This window comes from Aquila chrysaetos, chromosome 1, assembly GCF_900496995.4.
Source record: "Aquila chrysaetos chrysaetos chromosome 1, bAquChr1.4, whole genome shotgun sequence".
In the NCBI taxonomy this organism is placed as follows: domain Eukaryota; kingdom Metazoa; phylum Chordata; class Aves; order Accipitriformes; family Accipitridae; genus Aquila; species Aquila chrysaetos.
This window is the reverse complement of record NC_044004.1, coordinates 360,712-381,474: the sequence shown is the minus strand read 5'-3', so window position 1 is coordinate 381,474 and position 20,763 is coordinate 360,712. Positions and strand designations below refer to the sequence as shown.

The 20,763-nt window shown below is 38.1% G+C and overlaps 1 protein-coding gene across 7 annotated transcripts in view; it reads right to left on the bottom strand.

The window, feature by feature from the left end:
• Positions 1–20,763, bottom strand: part of ZNF638 (zinc finger protein 638) — a 65,289-nt gene that overhangs the window by 21,555 nt on the left and 22,971 nt on the right. For 6 of the 7 annotated variants that reach the window (XM_030025149.2, XM_030025111.2, XM_030025121.2 and 3 more), the window contains 16 exons: positions 18,683–20,312; positions 12,041–12,102; positions 11,718–11,756; positions 9,439–9,746; positions 7,648–7,988; positions 6,574–6,720; positions 6,053–6,184; positions 5,641–5,699; positions 5,415–5,461; positions 4,210–4,281; positions 3,552–3,719; positions 3,383–3,454; positions 2,270–2,355; positions 1,451–1,582; positions 1,169–1,297; positions 797–838 (listed from right to left, as the gene is read on the bottom strand). In XM_030025149.2, the coding sequence (XP_029881009.1) occupies positions 797–838; positions 1,169–1,297; positions 1,451–1,582; positions 2,270–2,355; positions 3,383–3,454; positions 3,552–3,719; positions 4,210–4,281; positions 5,415–5,461; positions 5,641–5,699; positions 6,053–6,184; positions 6,574–6,720; positions 7,648–7,988; positions 9,439–9,746; positions 11,718–11,756; positions 12,041–12,102; positions 18,683–20,312 (3,466 nt within the window). The remainder of the gene's footprint in view (positions 1–796; positions 839–1,168; positions 1,298–1,450; positions 1,583–2,269; positions 2,356–3,382; positions 3,455–3,551; positions 3,720–4,209; positions 4,282–5,414; positions 5,462–5,640; positions 5,700–6,052; positions 6,185–6,573; positions 6,721–7,647; positions 7,989–9,438; positions 9,747–11,717; positions 11,757–12,040; positions 12,103–18,682; positions 20,313–20,763) is intronic. The other variant, XM_030025130.2, reaches the window with a different exon arrangement.

Here is a 20,763-nt window from a genome sequence, read left to right as displayed (position 1 = left end):
AAAGCAGATATTCCCCAGATATATTTGCAATTGAAAACTCAAGCCTTTTGGGGTTTCTTGGAAAGTGATTTATTGTTGGCAGGGCTCTTTGCAATACACTTTTTAACCAAATACAATTAGCTTCTGAAACTGCTGCTCTTAAAGTCACTCTTGTGAAGTTCTTGTGCCAACTGTTTAAGCCCAGAGACACACATTCAGACCCAATAACTAACCATCTATCAAGAATATCTTGAAAATGTTTTTCACAGAAGACATAAAAGCTATACCTTCATTAACCTCTAGCTACCTACACTGTATAAAAATGCTTTGTACGTCAATTGCCACCTTGCACTGTGTGCAGTGAAGGAACAGGAGGGACAATAAGGGAGACACTACAGTGAACAAAGCACAGAGGTAGTTTTGATAGTTAAACCAAAATATCTGTCCATAAAACACAGTGGGAAAACGGGTGGCATTATATACAGGCAAACACTGCACATTCTCCAAGCTACAGTGGTCAGCAGCTTGTTGTTAGAAGATGAAAAAAAACCGTAACAGAAGGAGAGGGTCTCAAAGGACTCCTATTAAATGTTTAATTCTTTGCACTTCATGCATCATGGAGCTAAACTAAGTGAACATTTACTCATTCTATTCCCTGCTCATTCACCCATGAAAACATATATAAACACTAAATTCAAGAGAAAGCGTAGATAACAATTCAATTAGCTAATATTTCAGTATGAAGGATACTAATTCTAATTTAAAGTAACATATTTTGATAGCATGTGGAGGAAAAGTTAGACTGCTAGCAACTTACCTCAGGGTCAGAATCTTTAATTATAGCAGTAAATATTGCTTCCTTTAAAAAAAAAAAAAAAAATTTATAAGATTTGAACTGTAAAATATAGCTTCACTAGCAGCAGCTAACTGGCAACCACTGACTCCCAACAACTTTTTAGTTTCCCTTTTATTAATAAAATCAACAGCATCAGCACTTCTGACATCTGTGTAATTCTCCTATCAGAAGTCCAGGACACGAAAAGACATTTAACAGAATCAGTCTTCAATAGGACCCACCATAAGAATGCTTAAAACAGGCAGTGTAAGTCAGCCAGCTTAAATACAAAATCCTGCTCTGTGTTGAAATGTTACCACGTATCCTAGAATTTCAATATATTTTATTACTTACTTCATCTTTTATAGTCTTATACTGAGGCACCATGTTGATGCAGAGCTGATTTCCATCCAGTGACATTGGAAAGCAGGTGTAAAATTTAACCATGGAATCTGCAGATTTTCTATTTATTTCAAGATATGCCTTTTAAAATAAAGAAAACAAAAATTTTTTAAAAAATGTAATTTATCAAAAGCATCTCACATCAATGCTTGCCACACTACATTATCGCATTTGTTAAAAAACACATTTGCTGCTTCTCTAGGTAGAAACACTACTAAATACCAAGTAGAATACCTTTTTATGAGATGATAAAATTAGCACATCCCTCAGACCTCCAAATGGCTTTGCTAGGTTGGAAACTTCCTCAACAGAAAATCCTCTCTCAGGCAAATTTGAAATAAGAACCACACATATATCATCAAGTTCCTGTAATCAAATGAAAGTAAATATCACTGCTATTTCTTCAGCTCTAAATCAAAACTGCTGTATTACTGAAGAGAGCATTTATTTTTACTATGTAAAACCACCATTAAACTGAATGAAGCACTTGCTTAAAAGCATGTTACAATACTTGCAACTACCCCAACACCAAAGATCATTTAAACTTTTTTAGGATTTAGTAGCAAAGCATATTATTTTTTTTAACCTTCTTCTCTAATTATGTGATATAATCACCTTAATTACTGCTTAAGTTTGGATGTATCTACACCTAAGCTAATTCTGCACACACCTTAGGCTCTCTCATGTTAACTCATCAGAAATTCAAACCAAACCAAAACCCCGTATAATTATGCCACTACTTTATATCCATGACATGCCTACACATCAAATGCTGCAGGACTCTATGTGCAAATACTCCATCTAAAGAGAAGAAACCCACAGTAGGGCAATAAAGATTATCAGAGTGTAAAGGAGCTTTGGTGTAACTAACAAACTCTGAGGAAAAAATAAAAAGCCAAAGAGTGAAATGGCAGATGTCTATCAAATCACAAACAGCAAGGAGAAAATAAACTATTCATTATTTCTCACAAGAAATTAACAGGCAGGGGATTTAAATTGGAGGTTTTCAGACAGCACACCAACACTTAGAAATAGGACCAAGTGAGTACTTACAACTTCCACGGATTCAATCACCTTTAGACTGACCTTGCTAGCTGGTTCTGTTGATTCTTCACTCTTCGTAGTCGTTATTGTAGCTTCTAAAAAAAAAAAGGGGTGGGGGAGTAGTTTAGTAGTTCAGCAGATTTCTTTAAATACTCCAGAGCTTTAAGAACTTCTTGCATTACATTTTATCACCACTGCCATTGTGAAAAATTAAGTATTTCTTCATTTAACTTACAGCGACAAATGACATTGGTGAGACACATACAGTGTTACGTAAATGCTTCCAGAAAAGAACAGTTTTAAGTAGGGATAAAAAATTAATTAAAATCCCTTGAGTAGCATGCACACGCTTTGCTGACACTGAGACCTTATCAGTTGAATTATCACAACCACAAGACTTTCTTGTGGGCACAAGGGGACTATGCAGGTGCCCAGCATGTACCCACACAATCTCTTTCCTTCTTTCTCCTGGGACAAGTCCACAGTGATATGTGAGAGGCTCAGAAAAATACAGACAGCAGGAAATAGGAAAACAGCAATCATACAGGGTAGGCAAGCGCAGGTAAAGAAGAATCACTTCTACTGTAAAATGTTTGTATCTACTACCTCTAACAAGTTCAGTGACTACAACCTTGCCCTATCTCCACTAACACATGCATATAACTGAGAATTAATATACACTTAGGCTATGTTTAAAACAAAGTCTGTTACTAATCAGTTATAAAATATGGGGAAAATAGCATCTATTGAACCAGCTCTAGCAGGCAATGTGAAGCAATGAGATTAAAAGAATTAGTGGAGGATCTGCAGACAGAACATATAGAAAGCCCAAATCCTTTGCTTTAATGAGCTGTAAATAAAAGTCCCCATGTCGCACTGAAAGGTCTAGGTAAAAATATTATGTCCACTGAAGGATGTAAATCTTGGGGGTTTTTAGCCACTTCCATCATCACAATGAACTGTTGTTTTATGTTTCAGTCAGTGAACCTATTCTAATAGATTTTCTTTTCTGATATTCTGTGTCATTTTAATTTCCTGGCCTCAAAAGCATTCTCATTTAGACCACAACAGCAGAGAAGCTTAGGACAGAAATGAGAAAAACCCTGTCAGTTTCCAATTTACCTTGATCAATTAAAGCTTCATTAAGCCGATCCAAATGCAATGCCGCCACCTGAGGCATCTGTGCAAGTCTCTCTAAAAAATAAATTCAAGACAACATCACAATGTTAAACTTCACATAACTTACAACTAGCAAAGTAACTTAAAAATGGCATTATCATATCAGAATTACCTAATACAAGTGCAGGATTACTCAATCCTTTGCACTGAGTCTCTACCATCTTCACAGGCTCTGTAACTGTGTCCCCTTCTGTAATGTTCTTTGCATCTGACAGCTCCATTTCCCCAACTTCCATTTCGGCTTCTGTTGAGAGCTGAAGGTCTTCATCTGTAGATTTTGCTGGTAGGTAAGAGCAGAAAAAAGCATTCTTTGTTTCAATATATTAAACTAACTGATTTGCAAAAGAAGAATGAATGGCAGTATACATTTTTCTGCCAAATATTGAGAGGCTTCCTATCATGTAAATTCCTGCACTTCGTTACAAATGGGCAGAAAACGTACATACAGCAAAAGCTGTGCAAAACGCATGTATGCCTGTGGTTATGTGAAAGGGTCTGCTTCCCCAAACTCATCTTCTTTCCCTGATTCTTTGCTATTCTAGATCTACAAACAGCACCGATAATCACAGCATTAGCCAAGCCACAAGGCACAAGAACGGTGCTCGCCTATCTAACAATCTACTACATTGGCAAGCCCAGTAAAAGGTGTGAAAAGCTTGGACTCACTAACTTAAATATCTGTTCTGGACAGGAGGCAGCGGGGCTAGGAGGACAGAAAAGCAACTGCCTGTGTTTTCCAAGTAAAGAGTAAAAGTTCTCATTTGTCTTACCCACAGTATTTGAAGTTTTCTTGATTTTACTATCTCCTGTCATTGTTGATTTCTTAGTCCTTTCTTTTTTACCTACATAAAATATCCAAAACCAAGTGTAAGTCGAAATGCTTATTGCCCAACTTAATTACAAAGAATATAAAAATACATACAAAACCAGTTTAATCTGCAGTAATTCAACTGATATGACAAAAAAAAACCCCTAAAACCTAAACCATAAGTTAATGTCAACAAACTACTGAATGAAAGCCATGAAGTAGAGTATCTTTTGTGAACTTGTTTAGGATTCTGGTGAAAAAACCTTGCTCCTGCAAAAACGTTTGTGTTCTCTTTCTCTTAACTGGCTGTAAACAATTCATGGTTTCCATCTGCGAGACAGCTCTGAAATGCACTGTTACATGAATCTTAATTCCATTCTGGAAACTGGATTCAGAAGTGACCATGCTGATGAATGAATACATCTTTAAAAAGCACAATTTCCCATCAAAATAATGTCTGGTCCCTAACTTTGCTCAGAAAAATTGCTCATGAAAGCCAATAAAACAAGCAACAAAAAATGATACGGCTGTTATTTCCAATGTCTTAATAACACCTAATTTTTGTGAAGTTGTATTGGCTTTTGATGTATTTACTGCAGTTTGTCCTGTTTTCATTGAAGTACTAAAAAAAAAAAAAATTCTTCTCTAACAGCATGACACACAAGTTTTTCTGCCAAGTAATAATAATAACTGAAATAATTCCTGTCAGGATCAATAGAAGACCAGGGAAGAAGTTTAAAAGCATTTGGCATATACTCGGAACATAAGACACTGGGAAACACTAGCACTAACTGTGAAAGAGAATATTAGATACATTATACATTAGGCTTAAAGTCAACTTGAAGAATTGCACTTATTTTATGGAGCCCGAAGTGCCACACTTCTCTTCAACAGGTGGAGCAAACATTTAAAATTACAGAGTACAAGCACAGGTCAAGGTGGGGTCTTTTTATTGCTACTTGAGGGTTAGTTTTTGTGGGGTTTTTTAAAGAAAGAAAGATAGGGTCGCATGAAAAGGAAGACATTTGAAAGTATAAACTAGACATTTTCTTGTAGCTCTCTGAACTTGCTTTCAGTTACTATTAAGAAAAGCACTCAGATAAAAACAAAGAAATGGGAACAAAGAGGGAAGAGGTATCATCAGATAAAAGGTAACCAAAACTTCACCTGTAATAGATTTAGTTCTCTTAGTGGTGGTGGTGTTCTGATCTTTCCTATTGTGAGCAGGTGGGGAAAAAAAAATAAAGAAAAATCAGGTTCAAAGACAATTGATGAATATCAAAACAGCTAAAAAAGCTCAAAAACAATAAAACACAAGAAACCAAACAGATATGAACCCATTTGGTTTGCAGTGCTTATCACTAAAACTAATGTATGGGATGGCAACACTTACTTTGTACTTGATGCAACTTTTTTAATATTCTGAGCCCTTTTTTTGATACTCATTTTGGCCTGAAATGGACAGAAAGAAGAACTTTTACTGTATAATTTAAACTTTATATACAAATGTGTGTGTATACGTATATACAAATAGTATTAATTAAGTATAAATATATTAATATAGTGGTTATCTTTCACTATTTGTTAAACTGATGCTATTCACAAATATCAAACTTAACCAAGAAATATGGAAAACTGGAATTAGGAAGTACATTTTCGTATTTATTTTAGACTGCTGTTTATGAAAAGGAAATTAAAACACATATTAAAACTACTAAATCTGTTTTTCTGGAGTACATCAGGTTTTGGAGCAAAACACCAAGCTACACACAAAGTATCACGTTGTTCACCACCAGGCTGCTCACCTGGCCAGGAGATGCTTTTGGCTTCTCTGCTACACTTATTTTTACCCGTTTCCCATTTACCAGCACTGGCACAGTTTCACCGTATTTCACAGCTGCTATCACAGCTTCTTTGTAGTTCATTTCCAAGAAGGCCTAAAATAAATGGCACTTTCAGTCTTTATGTATATTACAGACATAAGATCCAATTCGCTGCAATTTTTTCCTTAGAAAATCTGCTCATGACAGAACTGCATGTACTTCTCTCTCTAAGTTCATGTGGAGTTTGATGAAAAAGTCCAGATTTCAGTATTATACAAAAGACATCCTACTTCCTTTAACATTTACGACTTAGGCAGCAAGCAAGAATTTATAAAGTTAACATTTCCATCTATTCCAAGATCATGTATGTGATCTTTAATGACAAACTGTTCAGGAAGTCTTAATCTATGCTCAGCTGAGGATCCAAATACTAACTACACTTCTTCATCGCTTGACAATTTTTTTTGCATTCTGACACAAAAACATTCCAGAGGAAAACCTACCTCATTTCTAGAGCGAAGTACAATGAGATCACTAACTTTGCCAAATGGCTGAACAATTTTTTTAATATCTTGATCTGAAAAGCCATCATCTGGTAAATCAGATATTTGAAGGACTGTCCCGCAACTCAGCAATTCCTCTCTCAACAGCTGCAAATTGAAAACAAAACAAAAATAAACACTTTCCAAGTCAAGCCCAGCAAAAGGAAGAAAAAAGGATCTGCAATAAAAATTACTCCAAAGTAGACAGACTGGTTTGTTCACTGTGGTATTTTGAGTTTTTTGCTATTTAACACACGGACAGAGCCACAATTTTGTTGTTCTACTGCTCTGTCTCAATCTTCAGTTATTAGAAGACATGGCATAGGATTACCAAGTAACACAATACAATCTTTCTGGTTTTATCAATTACTATATATCTACATAATTCCAGTTGTCTGGGCTGTATGGATAAGGAGCTGCACAATTCCACTACTTTCCTTTCAATACTATCTATTAGCTTTCAACAGCACTAGGCAATGTTCTCTTTGCTTATCATTTAGAGGCTAGAAACTACCAAGGACGACTGCACCTACCATAACTAAAATACAGTCTGGTTTATAGGTGGTGTTTCTAAGAGATCCAAATGGTCAGTATGATGGACTAAGACAACACTGGCTTTAAGATCCTTCTTAACAGTAGTAAAGTTCTCTGCCTCATCTTTTTTGCTTGACAGGCAAAATGAACACCTTCTGCTTCCTACCCTTTACTTTTATTTACACAGTAAGCTCCTCCAAACAAAGCTCATCACTCACACTTCATACAAATAGTGCTCAGTAGAACAAGGACCCAAATTTAACGGACATTTCTTTCTGCTGTTGGAAAGCACTAGAGAGGTTTTCCTTCACATCCGTTAAAAAACCTTTGCTGTGTAAATTACCACACTTACTTGCAGACAGCAAATCTTTGCATTAAGATGGCAGTATAGGTTGCACAGAATCAGCAAACAGAATGGTTAATCTTTCCACAAGTGATCCCCCTGAAATGAGATACTAACCAAATTCTTAAAATCACAGAGAAAAACATTAAGAAACTCACCCTATTATAAGAAGTAGGACGAGGTCCACTGGTTCCTGTGGATAAGTCTTCCTCATTCTCTTCCATTTCTTTGCTTTGGGGTAAATCATCAGTTTCAGGAGATGAAGAACTTGACCCAGGCAAAGAAGGCACATCTTTCTTTGAAGCCTTTGAAGAAACACTTGTTTTCAGTGGCTTCTTTGTATTTCCTGGCATCTTCCTTAAAAGTCCATGAGAGGGTGGTGATTTTCCTGATCCCGAAGATCCCTGCCCAGCTGCTTGAAGTGACTTATGTTTATTGAACTCTGCTACAAAGCCAGGTCCCAAACTTTTCACTACTGCCTCCAGAGCTGCCTTTCTGTCTGTGAGCGGAAGGGAAAACAAACTGTGGTTTGTTTGTTTGTTTTTAAAAGAAAACTTAGATATATAGCTGTTTAGTTTCCTACAGTTTCACTTGCACCACCCACTCCTGATTCAATCTTGAAACTCACTGAAGTTAGAGAACCTTAATTGCACTCCAGCAGAGACGGCTTATAAATAATAATAAAACTCCGTACTATTTTCACTGTGCTGTTGTGTAACTTGACATTTTTAGTTAGACTAACATTGTGACACTGGCAATGATATCTACAAAAATCCTCATGGCTGGAGCAAAAGAATGACTCTTTACTTTTGTATGTCAGGGAATGTAAGAAAAGAAAAGAAGCTTTCAAGGCTTTGATCGTCCTCTCGCATACGGATGCACAGCGCTACTTACTACCTTGATGCCTTCTGCTAAATTTTGTACCCTTCTCTGTCTTGCTCTTTGTCCTACAGACTGATTTTTGGTTTAAATTATTCTTAACGATCTGATACAACATTAATTTCCTGTATGCTTTCCTTCTGTGGAGAATTTATATTTTGGTTATTAATTGCCTCTTCCCCTCATTCTTCTACATTAAAATGGCTTGCATTTTACCCTTAAGAAGATCTCTTTGAAACTGCCTGTCCCTTCACAACATTTCACCTAGACTTCTTTCCCACAAAAGCTCAGTACCTCTGAATTATCTGGAAGCATACAAACAACATAGCCACAGTATACAGATAAAAGAAAAAAATCAACCTTTTAAAATTCCTCTATTTTTTTCTGTTCAGAATTTTAATAGAAACAAAAACTCCGAACAAACTGGTATTTCAGCCAGAGACTGAGCTCAAAATGAACTACATAGAATGACCGAGTTTACATAAAATTTCTTAGAACTGCAAACTGGAGGAAGTAAGCTGAACGGAGAGTCACAAAATGCTGCAACGAACTTAACTGTTACAAAGGATGTTTCATTGAAAGCCTTTCACATACCATGCTCTTATCTCAACAAAATTATTTCGTAACACTATGCTTTCCTTGTAAATTACACCTCCATTCAATGCGCTTTCTGAGCATTGCATTTTCTTTCTCCTCATCTATACTGCCTTTGCAGAACTACCTTTTTGATGCTGCAGGAAGAACCACCTTCAGTTGTTTTCAATTCTTGACTACCCTTACTGGCTTAAAAACTGAGCACACTTGGAACAGACACTTGTTCAGCAGTTATTTGATACTATTAACCAATTCCTGACACTAGGTAAGGAAGACTTCAGACCTTTTAGAATGCCCGTTTTCTTCAAAGCATACTTCTCATAAAGCAACATCAAAAGGAAAAGTTGTTTTTAAAAACAGAATTTTGCTATGAAAAATGCCTAGGGGACACCTGGACAGATAAACCTCTTGAAATCAACTCAGTTTTCCTGAAATTGAAGGACGTTTCAATTTGGCAGTGTGTATCCACCCTTTACCTTGAGATCGGGTTGACCTCCTTGATGACCAATCATTACTGGAAGATCTCTGAGGTCGTGGACTAGTTCTCAGTGGATTTCTCGATCGCTGCGGTGACCTTGACCTGTGTCTGGGGCTAAGTCGTCGCATCTGCCGCGGGCTTCGACTTCTTGGCCTTGTTGGCCTGAAGCGGCCAGGGCTCCTGGATCTCGATCGTGATCGGCGAAGACCATAGCTGGAGCCTGTGACCCTCGAACGTCTAGGACTGGGACTGGCAGAGTTGGAACGACGCTTTGGGGTCTGGTTTTCTTTTCTGTCACCAGCATTTCTAAGAGAATAAAGGCATATAATGCGTTTTGACAAGGTGGAAAAGAATAGTTAGCCTGAGTCTGCTGAAACAGACTTTCTGCAAAAAAGAACCAAAACTGACAAAGTTTAGAGCCTAATTTGTTCACAAACATACTTTACATACTGGTAACACGTTTGCTATATGAATTTAGGATAGATAGACAGAACTGAAAAGAAGCAAGTAGGAGAGAATAACCTGCATGGAACAAGACAAAGCTGCAAAGAAAACTCTGAAGTTACAAGCTGCAGTGCTATGAAAAAATAATAGGAAGAGGAAAAGGGTACATGAAAGAGTAATGAATTAGGATACTTTCCTTGCTTCTTCCAAATTTAGTTTGGAAGTAAGCAACCTTGAGATATTATGTCTGAAAGATTGGCTGAGACTGAAAGAAAGATTTGAGAGGACTACATAAATATACATCCACTGCTTACTTATGCTACCTAGAGATGTCACATTGATGAAGAACACAGAAAGAAGTAATGGAGAAGAGATCCATGAGAGCAATAGTCCCTCTTAGAGACATGGAAAGTAGTCAGGCATAGGAAAACCCTGACAGGACAGATCACAGGAGTAAAAGGGAAAACCTGGAAAATGCATAGAGTATATGCTTGAATGTCTTAACAAACCAGTGCAATTCATAAAAAGCAGAGACTGTGAAGTGATTTACCAGAGTGGTAACAGTACATAGCAAGCTCATCGACCTTGCCCTGAGACTGCACCCAGCAGCTCTGCACATCTGTGACCACCAAGAGCCTACAGCTGTACTCTAACTCTCCCAGCTGGAGACGTGCTGTCATCAGGAAGGATTTAAGAAAGCACCACCCTAAAAAACAGCTCTTGCCCCACCTGCAAGCACAGAAGATCTCTCATCCACAAAAAGTGCTATTAAACACTTCTCCAATTTATATAAGGTCCTCCAGCTAAGACCAGTTTCCTTTGCCTCACTTGTATATAACATCAGCAACACTGGACAGCAATTTTAGTTTGAGGTTTTAAAATACAATTATTCTCCTCACAGAAGTTTATTTGCTTTATTTCTCTCTTTAAAGTTTTATTTCTCCTTGTTTATAACATGGAGAGACCTCAGATGCACTCTGCAAATTAACCTGACCTACATATTCAGCTTTGTAACACTTCCCCCCCCCCCGCCCAAAAAAAAAACCACCTGAATAGTTAGCTTCCCAGGAAGTATGTCTAATTAATGCAAAGTCACAGGAAAATCCAGCAAAAATTAAAGTCCTATCATTCCTATTTGAATGCAAGTCAAAATACTTACAAATATTGAACCAGTAAAATAATCCAGTCTTGCTGAGATTCAAGTAGAATTAGTCCACAGGGTGTGTTTTTACAAAAAATTAAGAGTAAACGGCATAATTTTAAAGGACAGAAGAGACATGAGTTCATGAATTCCAGTGTTTTTTCAACTTGTGATCCCGTAGCTCCCCAAGGGATCTATGGACTGAAGAGTCTGTGAAATAAGAGCTAACACTAGCACGCCTGTTGTCAAACAGGTTCAAGTTGCAAATAAGAGTGGCTTAACTGGAAAAAAGATTAAGTCTGAAAGTCAGAAATCACTTGCGCAGTTTAATCAGTGACCTAACACTGGTCAGTGTTGCTCAGTTAATACTGTATCACGTCCAATAACTTACAACTAACTGAAGCACAGTTAGAAGAAAGGTTCAAGACGAGGCTGCTGACAGTATCAGTCTTCAGACAGTTCTATAGAGTTTACTCTCACCCTTGCGAAAGAATTTTAGATACTATGCCACTTACATTATTAAACAAACTTAGGACAAAACCCACAAAAGCACCCCACACAATTTTATAACGAAAATATGACACCACTAACACAGCTTGCCAGTGAGCAAAACAAGAAAATTAATTGCATTAATAACCACATGTTTATAATAGCAATAAATTAAAAACAACCTGTAATCAAAAAGCCGTTACCTCTTTGAGGAATGAGACTCAGGGTTCCAATCAGGGTATCTGTTAAATGTTAAAAATACAACCGTCAGTGAAAAAGCTAAATTTGCCATCTGAGCACAATTTTTGCTTACGTGCAGTAGCTTTTACAGATAAACGTTCCTGTTCAGGACTCCAGAAGCACCAAGTGTCAGTTCATCTTTTACCCTAATGGTCTAAAGCCAATTTAGAATAGCACTCAGATACCAACAATCCTCATTAAGGAAATGTGACACACTTTCACAGATGACAGGCATGCACAGAAAACACTTTTTACACTAAGTGAACTTTTTAAACAGATTCCTTACTGTTGACGTAACTGGCGGCAGCTTTCAATGTGAGAAGGAGTGTTCTGATGCAGAATCCAGTCCTAATTGGAGAAAAGACATCCAGAGAAGTTTGATTAGCGAGTAAAACGTTAGCATTTGGCCACAATTTTTAGTTACATGTTGTCATATTTTACCTTCCCATCAAATTTTGCCTAACAAATGATCTTACATCAAGGTCAAATTTCTCACTTAAAATTATTACTCTTTATGCAAAAGACTAAAATACTTTTTGATTATCAAACGCTCTTAAAGAACACAGAGAAATCTAAGTGGAAGTTGAACAAAATGCATTGTAAGAAATGAATCTGTTACTTCCAGCAACACACTGGGTTGTTGTCACCACACTTCTAATGCAAAAGGTTGATCCAATAGCCGGCTATATTAAAAGAAAGAAAACTATTAGCAGTCTTCACAGATTGTCAGACTGATGAGCACATACACAGCAAATTAAGCTAAATAAATCGGAGAACCCGACACAACGTGGTATCTTTAAGTCAAATATCATTTCTACAGAGGCATGACTTTTGATGTCTTAAGCTCAAGTACGTTCACTCCTAATAATGTTACACCTAAAGGTCAGTCAAAAAGTCTGATGACATTTTTCACACACAAACACTGATTTTTTTTTTTAATATTAAAAAAAAACTTAACTAAAGTTTTACCTAGGAATAACTGACGGGTTAAACATGAGACAAATCCAGAAGTACAATGCAAGCTCTCAATCTTGAAAATTACTTAAGCACAGGTTTAACTGTAAACACAGAATCAGTCCCGAGCAGGGGAAACTATGCCTGAAGACTTTATTCTAGTATTATTATTATGAAAGTAAACTGACCTGCTAGTGAAAGCAACTGCTGTAGTCAGTTTGCTATTGAGGAGAAATATTACATGGGCTGAAGCTATAAGGTACCATATGTCATCAACGATCATTATTAAGCATCCTTAAAAACACAACTTCTAGTTGGTTTAGTATTTTAAAATAGATAATAATGGCTGAATAATGCAACTCACAGGCAAGGGTTCATAAAATAATTTGCAGTTAGGAAAAGTGATATGTAATTTCACAAGCACATGCTGGTTTATAACACAAAAGATTATAAAATGCATAGTTGGCAGTATCAAACCCTCTTGTTTATTGACAAAAATGCTGAACATGCTGGTTAAAAGAAAAGTTCGTGATGGTTTACTCAAAGCCTATGAGGTGGAAGAATTAATGTGACCAGGGCACAGTTAGTTTTGTGCATTCTGGCAGCCCAGAGAACATGGTGAAAACAGCTGTTCCTTGCACTTACACTATCAGCCTATCAACACTAAAATGTGCTACAAGACAGCTACCCAAACTATTTATACTCCACATAAAAAACCATGGGTTTTAAAGAAATTAAAATACATTTTAAGCACAAGACTTATTATAATTTCCTGAAGAAACAGATATACTGGTTAGCCAATCTCAGAGAGGCACTGAAAGATTTTACTAGCTGTGTTCATAAAAACATTCTAACTGTTCAACTGAAGTCAGAAAAATATTACTCAGAAGACCCTCTGCATTAGTCTCACTAGCTGAAACAAAGCGTATTAAGAGTGGAAGAGCAGACTGATAAAACAACTTGCAGCTGTAGAACTGCATGCACAGTAAATACACAGCATGCACACAAGAGCAAGCAATTCACGGTTATACACTTTTTTTCCTAATAACGTGCCATTACTATGCAATCCCATTCTCAAGAATGCGATTTTTCTGGAGTCTTAAAGTTAGACAGGAAAAATAAAAACTATTCTTCGAGGGCTAAAACAAATTAGCTTGTGAAAATGAAAGGAAATTGGGCTTCAAGTATCCCACTTCGTGGTCCCAAACGAAGAAAGTGCATACAGTGTCTGCAAGGGCCATTTTGCTTCCAAGTGACTTTAGCTACCCGTCCAACAAGCATTAACGAGACTGGCAGGCCTACAAAGAGATATTCTCCTCCCTAACAAACACAACGTTCTTCTCTTCTTCAAGTCTTCATTATGCCAATGCCCTCTTGCATTTCATAGAATTACAGGAGTCTCAATTTATGTATATTCCTCCTCTTTGATTAATTCCTTGCCCTTCTCCGTCTTCAGAAATACTCCACTCCCTCTGGCAAATCCGACCCCAGAGACGGATCCTTCCCCGCAAAGGACAGGATCCGTTCCCAGCACAAGCACTCCATCACATCCTGCTAAGAGTAAGAACTTGCAGCCAGTTTATTAGAGCAGCAGCACTTTATCGAATTTATCGAATTCTGTGCCACTGGTAAATCTCCTCTTACTTGTGGATCACCACCAAAAAGGTCCTGAACCAGAAGCTGGCAGAGCGTAGTGTCTCCAGTCTCCAAACTCACGTCTTCTGCCAACAGTAAGATAGTAATAAGACAGGGATAGTACCTGCACTTGCTTGTGCTAGTTTCACAGCAAGGTATTCTGTAGAAAAACTAGGAATAAAATGGAATACACCCCATTTTGTCCCCTTACTTCAGCAAAGGAATCATAAGTGCAATTCTCTGTGGAAAACAATGAGTCTCCATGACTTCACACAATTTAAAGCCCAAGAAGAAATCACCCTCACTTTAAATCTATTTAAGCTAGCAAACAAAAATTGTAATACACGGTAAATACGATCCCTCATGCTGGCAATATTGCAAATCTACTTTGTTCCAGAAGTGACATGTGTTTGAAGACAGAGAAATCACACTTTATTATTCCAATACATGCACTGTTTCAAGTTGAAAATGAAGCTGCTCTGTGAAGCGTTCGTAAAATGTTTCAATATGTTGGGGGTTTTGTAAATGTATTTGAAAGAAGACAACACTGAGGGGGGATTCCATCTAACCAAGGGCAAAAATGGGCACTCTTCCATGAAAAAAAATGTTGCAGGACACAAACGTGCAAATTTTTGCGAACACCTTCTAGATCAGCAAGTCACCTTAGCATCAATTAATTTTCCAAATTAATGTTTTAAAGCTCAAAAAGCCCACCTTTCTTGAGTACACCCTTTCTTATAACACAGTATTGTGTACAGCCATCTCCGACAACGGCACAAAAACCTTCCTAACACAAGATAAAAACAAGGACAAATCTTGCACATATCTGATGCTGCTCCAATAACAACTAGCTTTCAAGTCCATGGTAATCCTAATTTACCACAAACCCACAGTATTTTAGAAAGCTAAATAGTCTGTTAGAGAGCTGATACCTGACTGAAGGACCACAGATAGCCAAGTATGAAGTTGCACCGTTGATTCAAAAGGCAGGACTTCTCCCAGTTCACCTCTGAACAAGCACCTCAGCAAGACCCAACTGAGGTGGCTGGAGGCATCGTCAAATAATTGAGGATCCCACCACCTATTGCTAAAGATCCAGTGAACAGTTTTGATAGGAAAAGAAATGCTGAACAGTCTTTCCAAAGTCTATTGCATGAAACAGCTGAAGTATTCTTCACATTCAGCCCTGGACTCTAGGCAGCTTATCATGCAGCTGCTGACCTGCCATGTATCACTGCACATGAGGATTATCCATATGCCTTACAGAAAAGTTTCAAAGCTTAAAAAAAAAATATTTTTTTCATGGACAGATCTACATAGCTATGCCATGCAGATGGAAGATATTTTAACACTTGACTTCTGAACAGTGTATTAGCAAAAAAAAACCACCTTCAAATATATATAAATAGTTGTGTAGAAGAGGTGTTCAGGATTCTTTTCGGATTACAGAAGAACTAGAAAATACATTTACTTGCTTAGCTGTATGACAAAACAACTCTACATTTTTGGTATATTGCAGACATCTCAAGGCCATCTTCAGCTTTGATTTCATCAGACCTCATTAATTAAGCAAGTTAGATACTTAAGAAGAGAGACCTATGGGGAGAACTGATCGGATGCTTAGGAGAACAGCAGAAGCATTTCTCACTCCAAGCCAAAACTCGGCAAAGGTTTCACTGCGTTTATGGGACAGCCAAGTTGAAAGAACAAGGGGGATACAGTTCAGATGATACAAATACAAAGTTTTAGCCACTAACAGCACCTGTAGCTTCAAAGGCAGACTGACTCTCCAGGAGCAGGAGTTGGGTCTCACATCCAGCCGTAATCTTGCCATTTCAATAAACTAATGCCAGATAACACACTTGAATTCTCTTCCAATAGGCAATGCAGATTCTGCTTCAACAAAATGAATCCTAGATGAGTTTGTACTTCAGTACAAGACTGGATTAAAAAAATCTACGAAAAAGACAGCTCCCAACCATGACTGAACTTGAAATCCATCACTTTAACATTATTGAAACTTTGTTTTTCAGATATCCAGTATCTTCAAAAGCATTGGATAAAGAGAAGGTTTTCCTCATTCGGTCTCTTTCATCATCTTCATCCATTTCTTGTTTCACGTTATCTGCTTTGCTTGCCTACTTTCTTTCCAATTTGCCACATTACGAAGACATCTCTTTGTATCACAGCATTCTTAAACTGCTTGTTACAACTTGGTACTACACACCAGAAATCATCATGTCTAATCACGATGACCTAAAAACAGCTCTGAAGATCGAGTTCATCTACAGGCATGCTGGGGAGACAAAGGCCCATCTAGCTTACCTAGCACCTCTTCTGCCGTGGCATGCAACAGAGGGTGGCTAAGGAGGTGCATAACAAAACAGAGCTGCTTCCCCAGAATACTCCTCCAGCCTCCAGCTATCTGCTCATCAAGGACTTCTTGAGCCATCGGAGGGTCTTTCCCACAGCCTCTGAAGGATTTTCTTCCATGAACTTGTTCAGTTATTTTTCAACTAAGATTTCACAACATTGTGGCAAATAATCTATGCTCTGTATGAAACACCCATTCCCTGGTGCAAGTCATACCACACATGACTATCCATTTCTACTATACCATTTCCCCATCACTTCTCTTTCAGTTTGAAGGTGCCATTTCATATGCTTCCTCTGTAACACTTAGCACAACTTTGAAGACAAAAAACTGAATGCCTAGGTCATCTTTAACCATGCAACTGAGACAAAGAAAACAACATTATTTGTAAAACCAAACTGTAAAACTGAAAGGAAGAGGAATTCTTCATTCTTTAGAATTCACAAATACACAAGACTAACATTTCTTGAACAAACTTTTATTTTTTGCAGTAAGGAAAAAACCTGACTCTTCCGGTTATTTTGCAAGACTGTTGTCTAAACATGGCTTGCCCCACAAGATCTCAAAATAGTCTGAGCTGCCTACGCAGCAGCAGGTGTACATAAAGAAAAAAAATACTATACAGAATAAAGTTAATATATATGCCAGAGCTAGAATTAGCCATGACAGGGAGAAAAGGTTGTGTAGCTGCATTCGGATCAGTATGTCTGGAGAACACATGCTACACCGTAGTGCCATTAGGACAAGAAGTTACAACCTTTAATCTCCCCAGAAAACTTCACAGCTAATTTGTCAAGAAGTATTTTTAGTAATAACATTTCCTTCATTTTAGAAAGCACCAGTAAGCAAGCTACTGAATAATTCACATTTAAACAGGTTACACTTTTCCAAAATGCTTCATCCATTTATTAACACAAACCAAAATTTGTTGCCCTGTTCAATTTTACACATTTTTATTTTAAATCAGACTTCCCTTTAAGTTTTCAAGTCTGCCCAAACAGCTGCACCTCTCCCTGGCCTTCAGTGCTTCCAGTGTAAAAGTACTTGAAAATTTATTTTTACTCTGAAGCCCCTAATGCAGCTGTCACCATCTTCACTATTCATTCAGCTTTTTTAATACACAGCACAAATAGAGCCTAGCAATCTTGCATGATTCTGCCAAATTGCAAAAAAGCACTCCCCCACGGGCTTTCCACACATTTGTTGAAGACTATTTAAAATTTAAACAGATGAAACTAATAACGAATTATTCAATTTTTTAAATTACGTTCACCTGTGGTTTTGACATATTAAGCCTAGGTCTTTCAAGAAAAATCCACAGCTTTCAGAATGCTTTTCTCTCTCCCAGTATTCCCCAGTTCCTTCCTTTTCTTCCTTCAAGAGCTGAAACTGTTATTTGCTTCATAGCTGAAAGCTCAGTCAGATGAAAGAAAGCATTTTGTGTGTCCCTCAGAGCTAGTCTTCAGTCTCTGGAACAGTCAATGTCACACAGACCACATTTGAAAGATTAAATTTTCACAGATAAATAGGCTGCTTTGTTTTAATGCAGACTTTGCAGGGCTGAATACATGAACATCTCATCTACCCTACTGAGATTCAGCACACAATTTTTGCACACATTTTAGTCACCCAGATGACATCAGTATTTTACTCCACTGATAAAGGCTTTGTTTTGTCATTTGAAACCCACTGCAGAAGACATAAATAATTTTTAATATTAAAAAAAAATTAAAAAATCAATGTGCATGGCAACTTTGAAATGCAATTTAGAACAGAACACGCTGTGCAGCAGTTACAATAATTTACTAGCACAGTTTCTAGTATTTTGAAATTTGCATGTAAGCACTCAAACTGGCGAACCGCATCACAATTCATTTAATGCGCAGTAAAAAATTAGTTCATAAACAGTGCAGCAGGTAAGATGCCGAGTACAAGTTTATGCAATAATCTTTGAAAGACACTCACCTTCATATGAGTGCATTCAATGTTACACAGAGAACACATATGTGGAAATATTCTTGGAGATGTAGCATAGTAGTCATTCATCATTGACGGAGTGGGCAATCTTTTTATCTTCTGGGCATCAGACTGCGGAAACACTGGAAGCCACGATGCTTTCACAATACCAAAAGGAGATTTAATTGGCCCCTCAGTCTGTGTCTGGAAGGTCTTCTGTCCTGCTCCCGAGCTGCTCTGGGCATTAGACTGGCTCGTCCCAGATTCATGCTGAGCTCTTTCATGCCGACTTATAGCTGCAAGAAGTCCAGCTGAAAAGGGTGGGTGGGTCATCGGTGGCATTACGTGCTGGGTGATAGACTGCTGGACAAGAGGTGGCATGACAGGTGGCATTATGGGCTGTGCCAAGGGTGGCATTATAGGTGGCATCATAAGTGGCAGGACAGGCGGTATTGCAGGCTGTATTGCAGGCTGGGATACAGGTTTCACCACAGGGAGTCCAGCGGGTGTTACACACAATCCGGACACCTTTCCCGTAGTCTCAGCTGGAAAAAACGATTGAGTATTTGAGGAATCATTCTGGAACCCCGTTGGTTTTATTGTATCTTCAACTGGAAACACTGGATTACACGTCGCGCTAGATGGCTGGACGCTCATTGACATATTCTGCTCTCGTTGGAAGTCTTCCCTGTTCTCTCCGCTCGATGCTTCAGGATTATAGACACGTGCTTTGAGAGGATCTTCAGTCAGCACTTCAGGATTATAAGCATGCACTTCAAGAGGATCTTCAGTGTAACCGTATTTGCTTGCATGCCCATAATCAATCACTTTACTCTTGACTGCTGCACCACTCGTACCACCAATCGTTTCTTCTCCTCGGCTCTGAGTATGTAAACCAGATAGAGATTGACCCATCTTACGAATCCGTATCTCTCTCAAGATTAGCGGCATGTTTTCAGGCGTTAACTGATCATCTGGATAGCGACTGAGTTCCTCCAAATCTTCATTAGACAGCCCAAAACTTGCTAAGATACTGGAAGCGCTTTCTGGTGTGTAGCGGTTCTGGGCATTTGAATTCTGCTCTGAGATCTGTGCCGAAGCAGATGGCTTTTGACCAGTTGTCCCAGCTGTGCACGGGCTACTATCCCAGTGACTTGTGCGAGGCTCTCCCTTCTGTTCCTGGTGTAGGTTTGTCTTCTCTTTTACCTTCCTCGGATCAGGCCTGTGCAGAGTTACCCGAACGTTTATCCTCTGCGAACCCGTCCACTGAAACGTTTCCTGTCCTGAAAATCTTTGTGACATTCCTTGAGGTGTTCCAGGTGCAGGCTTTCTCTGAAGACCTGCTGCACCTCCTCCCCTAAAGGATCCTGGAGGCTTTGTGCCAGATGGGTTAGGTCCTCTCGGCCTCTGAGGTAAAGTTCCTCTAGGGCTAAACATTGTGCTTTTCAGAAATGCCTGATTTAACCAAGCATAAGGAGGTGCAGAACTGTTGGTAGCAACTGAGGTCAATTGCTGAAGAGCCAACTGTGTCTTAATTTGTGCAAGCTGTAAAGGAGGAGGGCCCAACAGAAGTGGGCTTGCAATGCCAAGGTTCAAGGAATTCACAAGTGGTGCGAAACTTTCCAAGAATAACACAAAGCTGAAAGTTAAAAGACAAGTATTAGATTATTTTATCTTTTCACCTACTTTACGCAGTGGATTCTATAACCAGTGAGAAAAACAACTGAAGTCACAAAACAGTATTTTAGTGACAGTTTAAGTGGTACTTTTGAATTCAGAATTTTGTTGAACAAAAGCATTTTCTTTCACTGCATAAAATCTTAATATGCAGTGAATAGATAACAGGTAACTAAGTAAATCAGCTTTACCCAACAAGTTCAATATCACAGATAACATACCTAGTGATGACACTCTTTCAACAGCATTTTCTAAAACGTGGTATTTCAGTTCTTAATGACAACATAGTTTGGATTTATTTACAATTAGAGCTATGTTATGAGCAATAAGCCAAAGTATTAAAACCCTCCCCAAATGTTCATGAGGCATGAATTGTAAGTGAAACCATTATGTAGAGAATTCAAAACAGATAC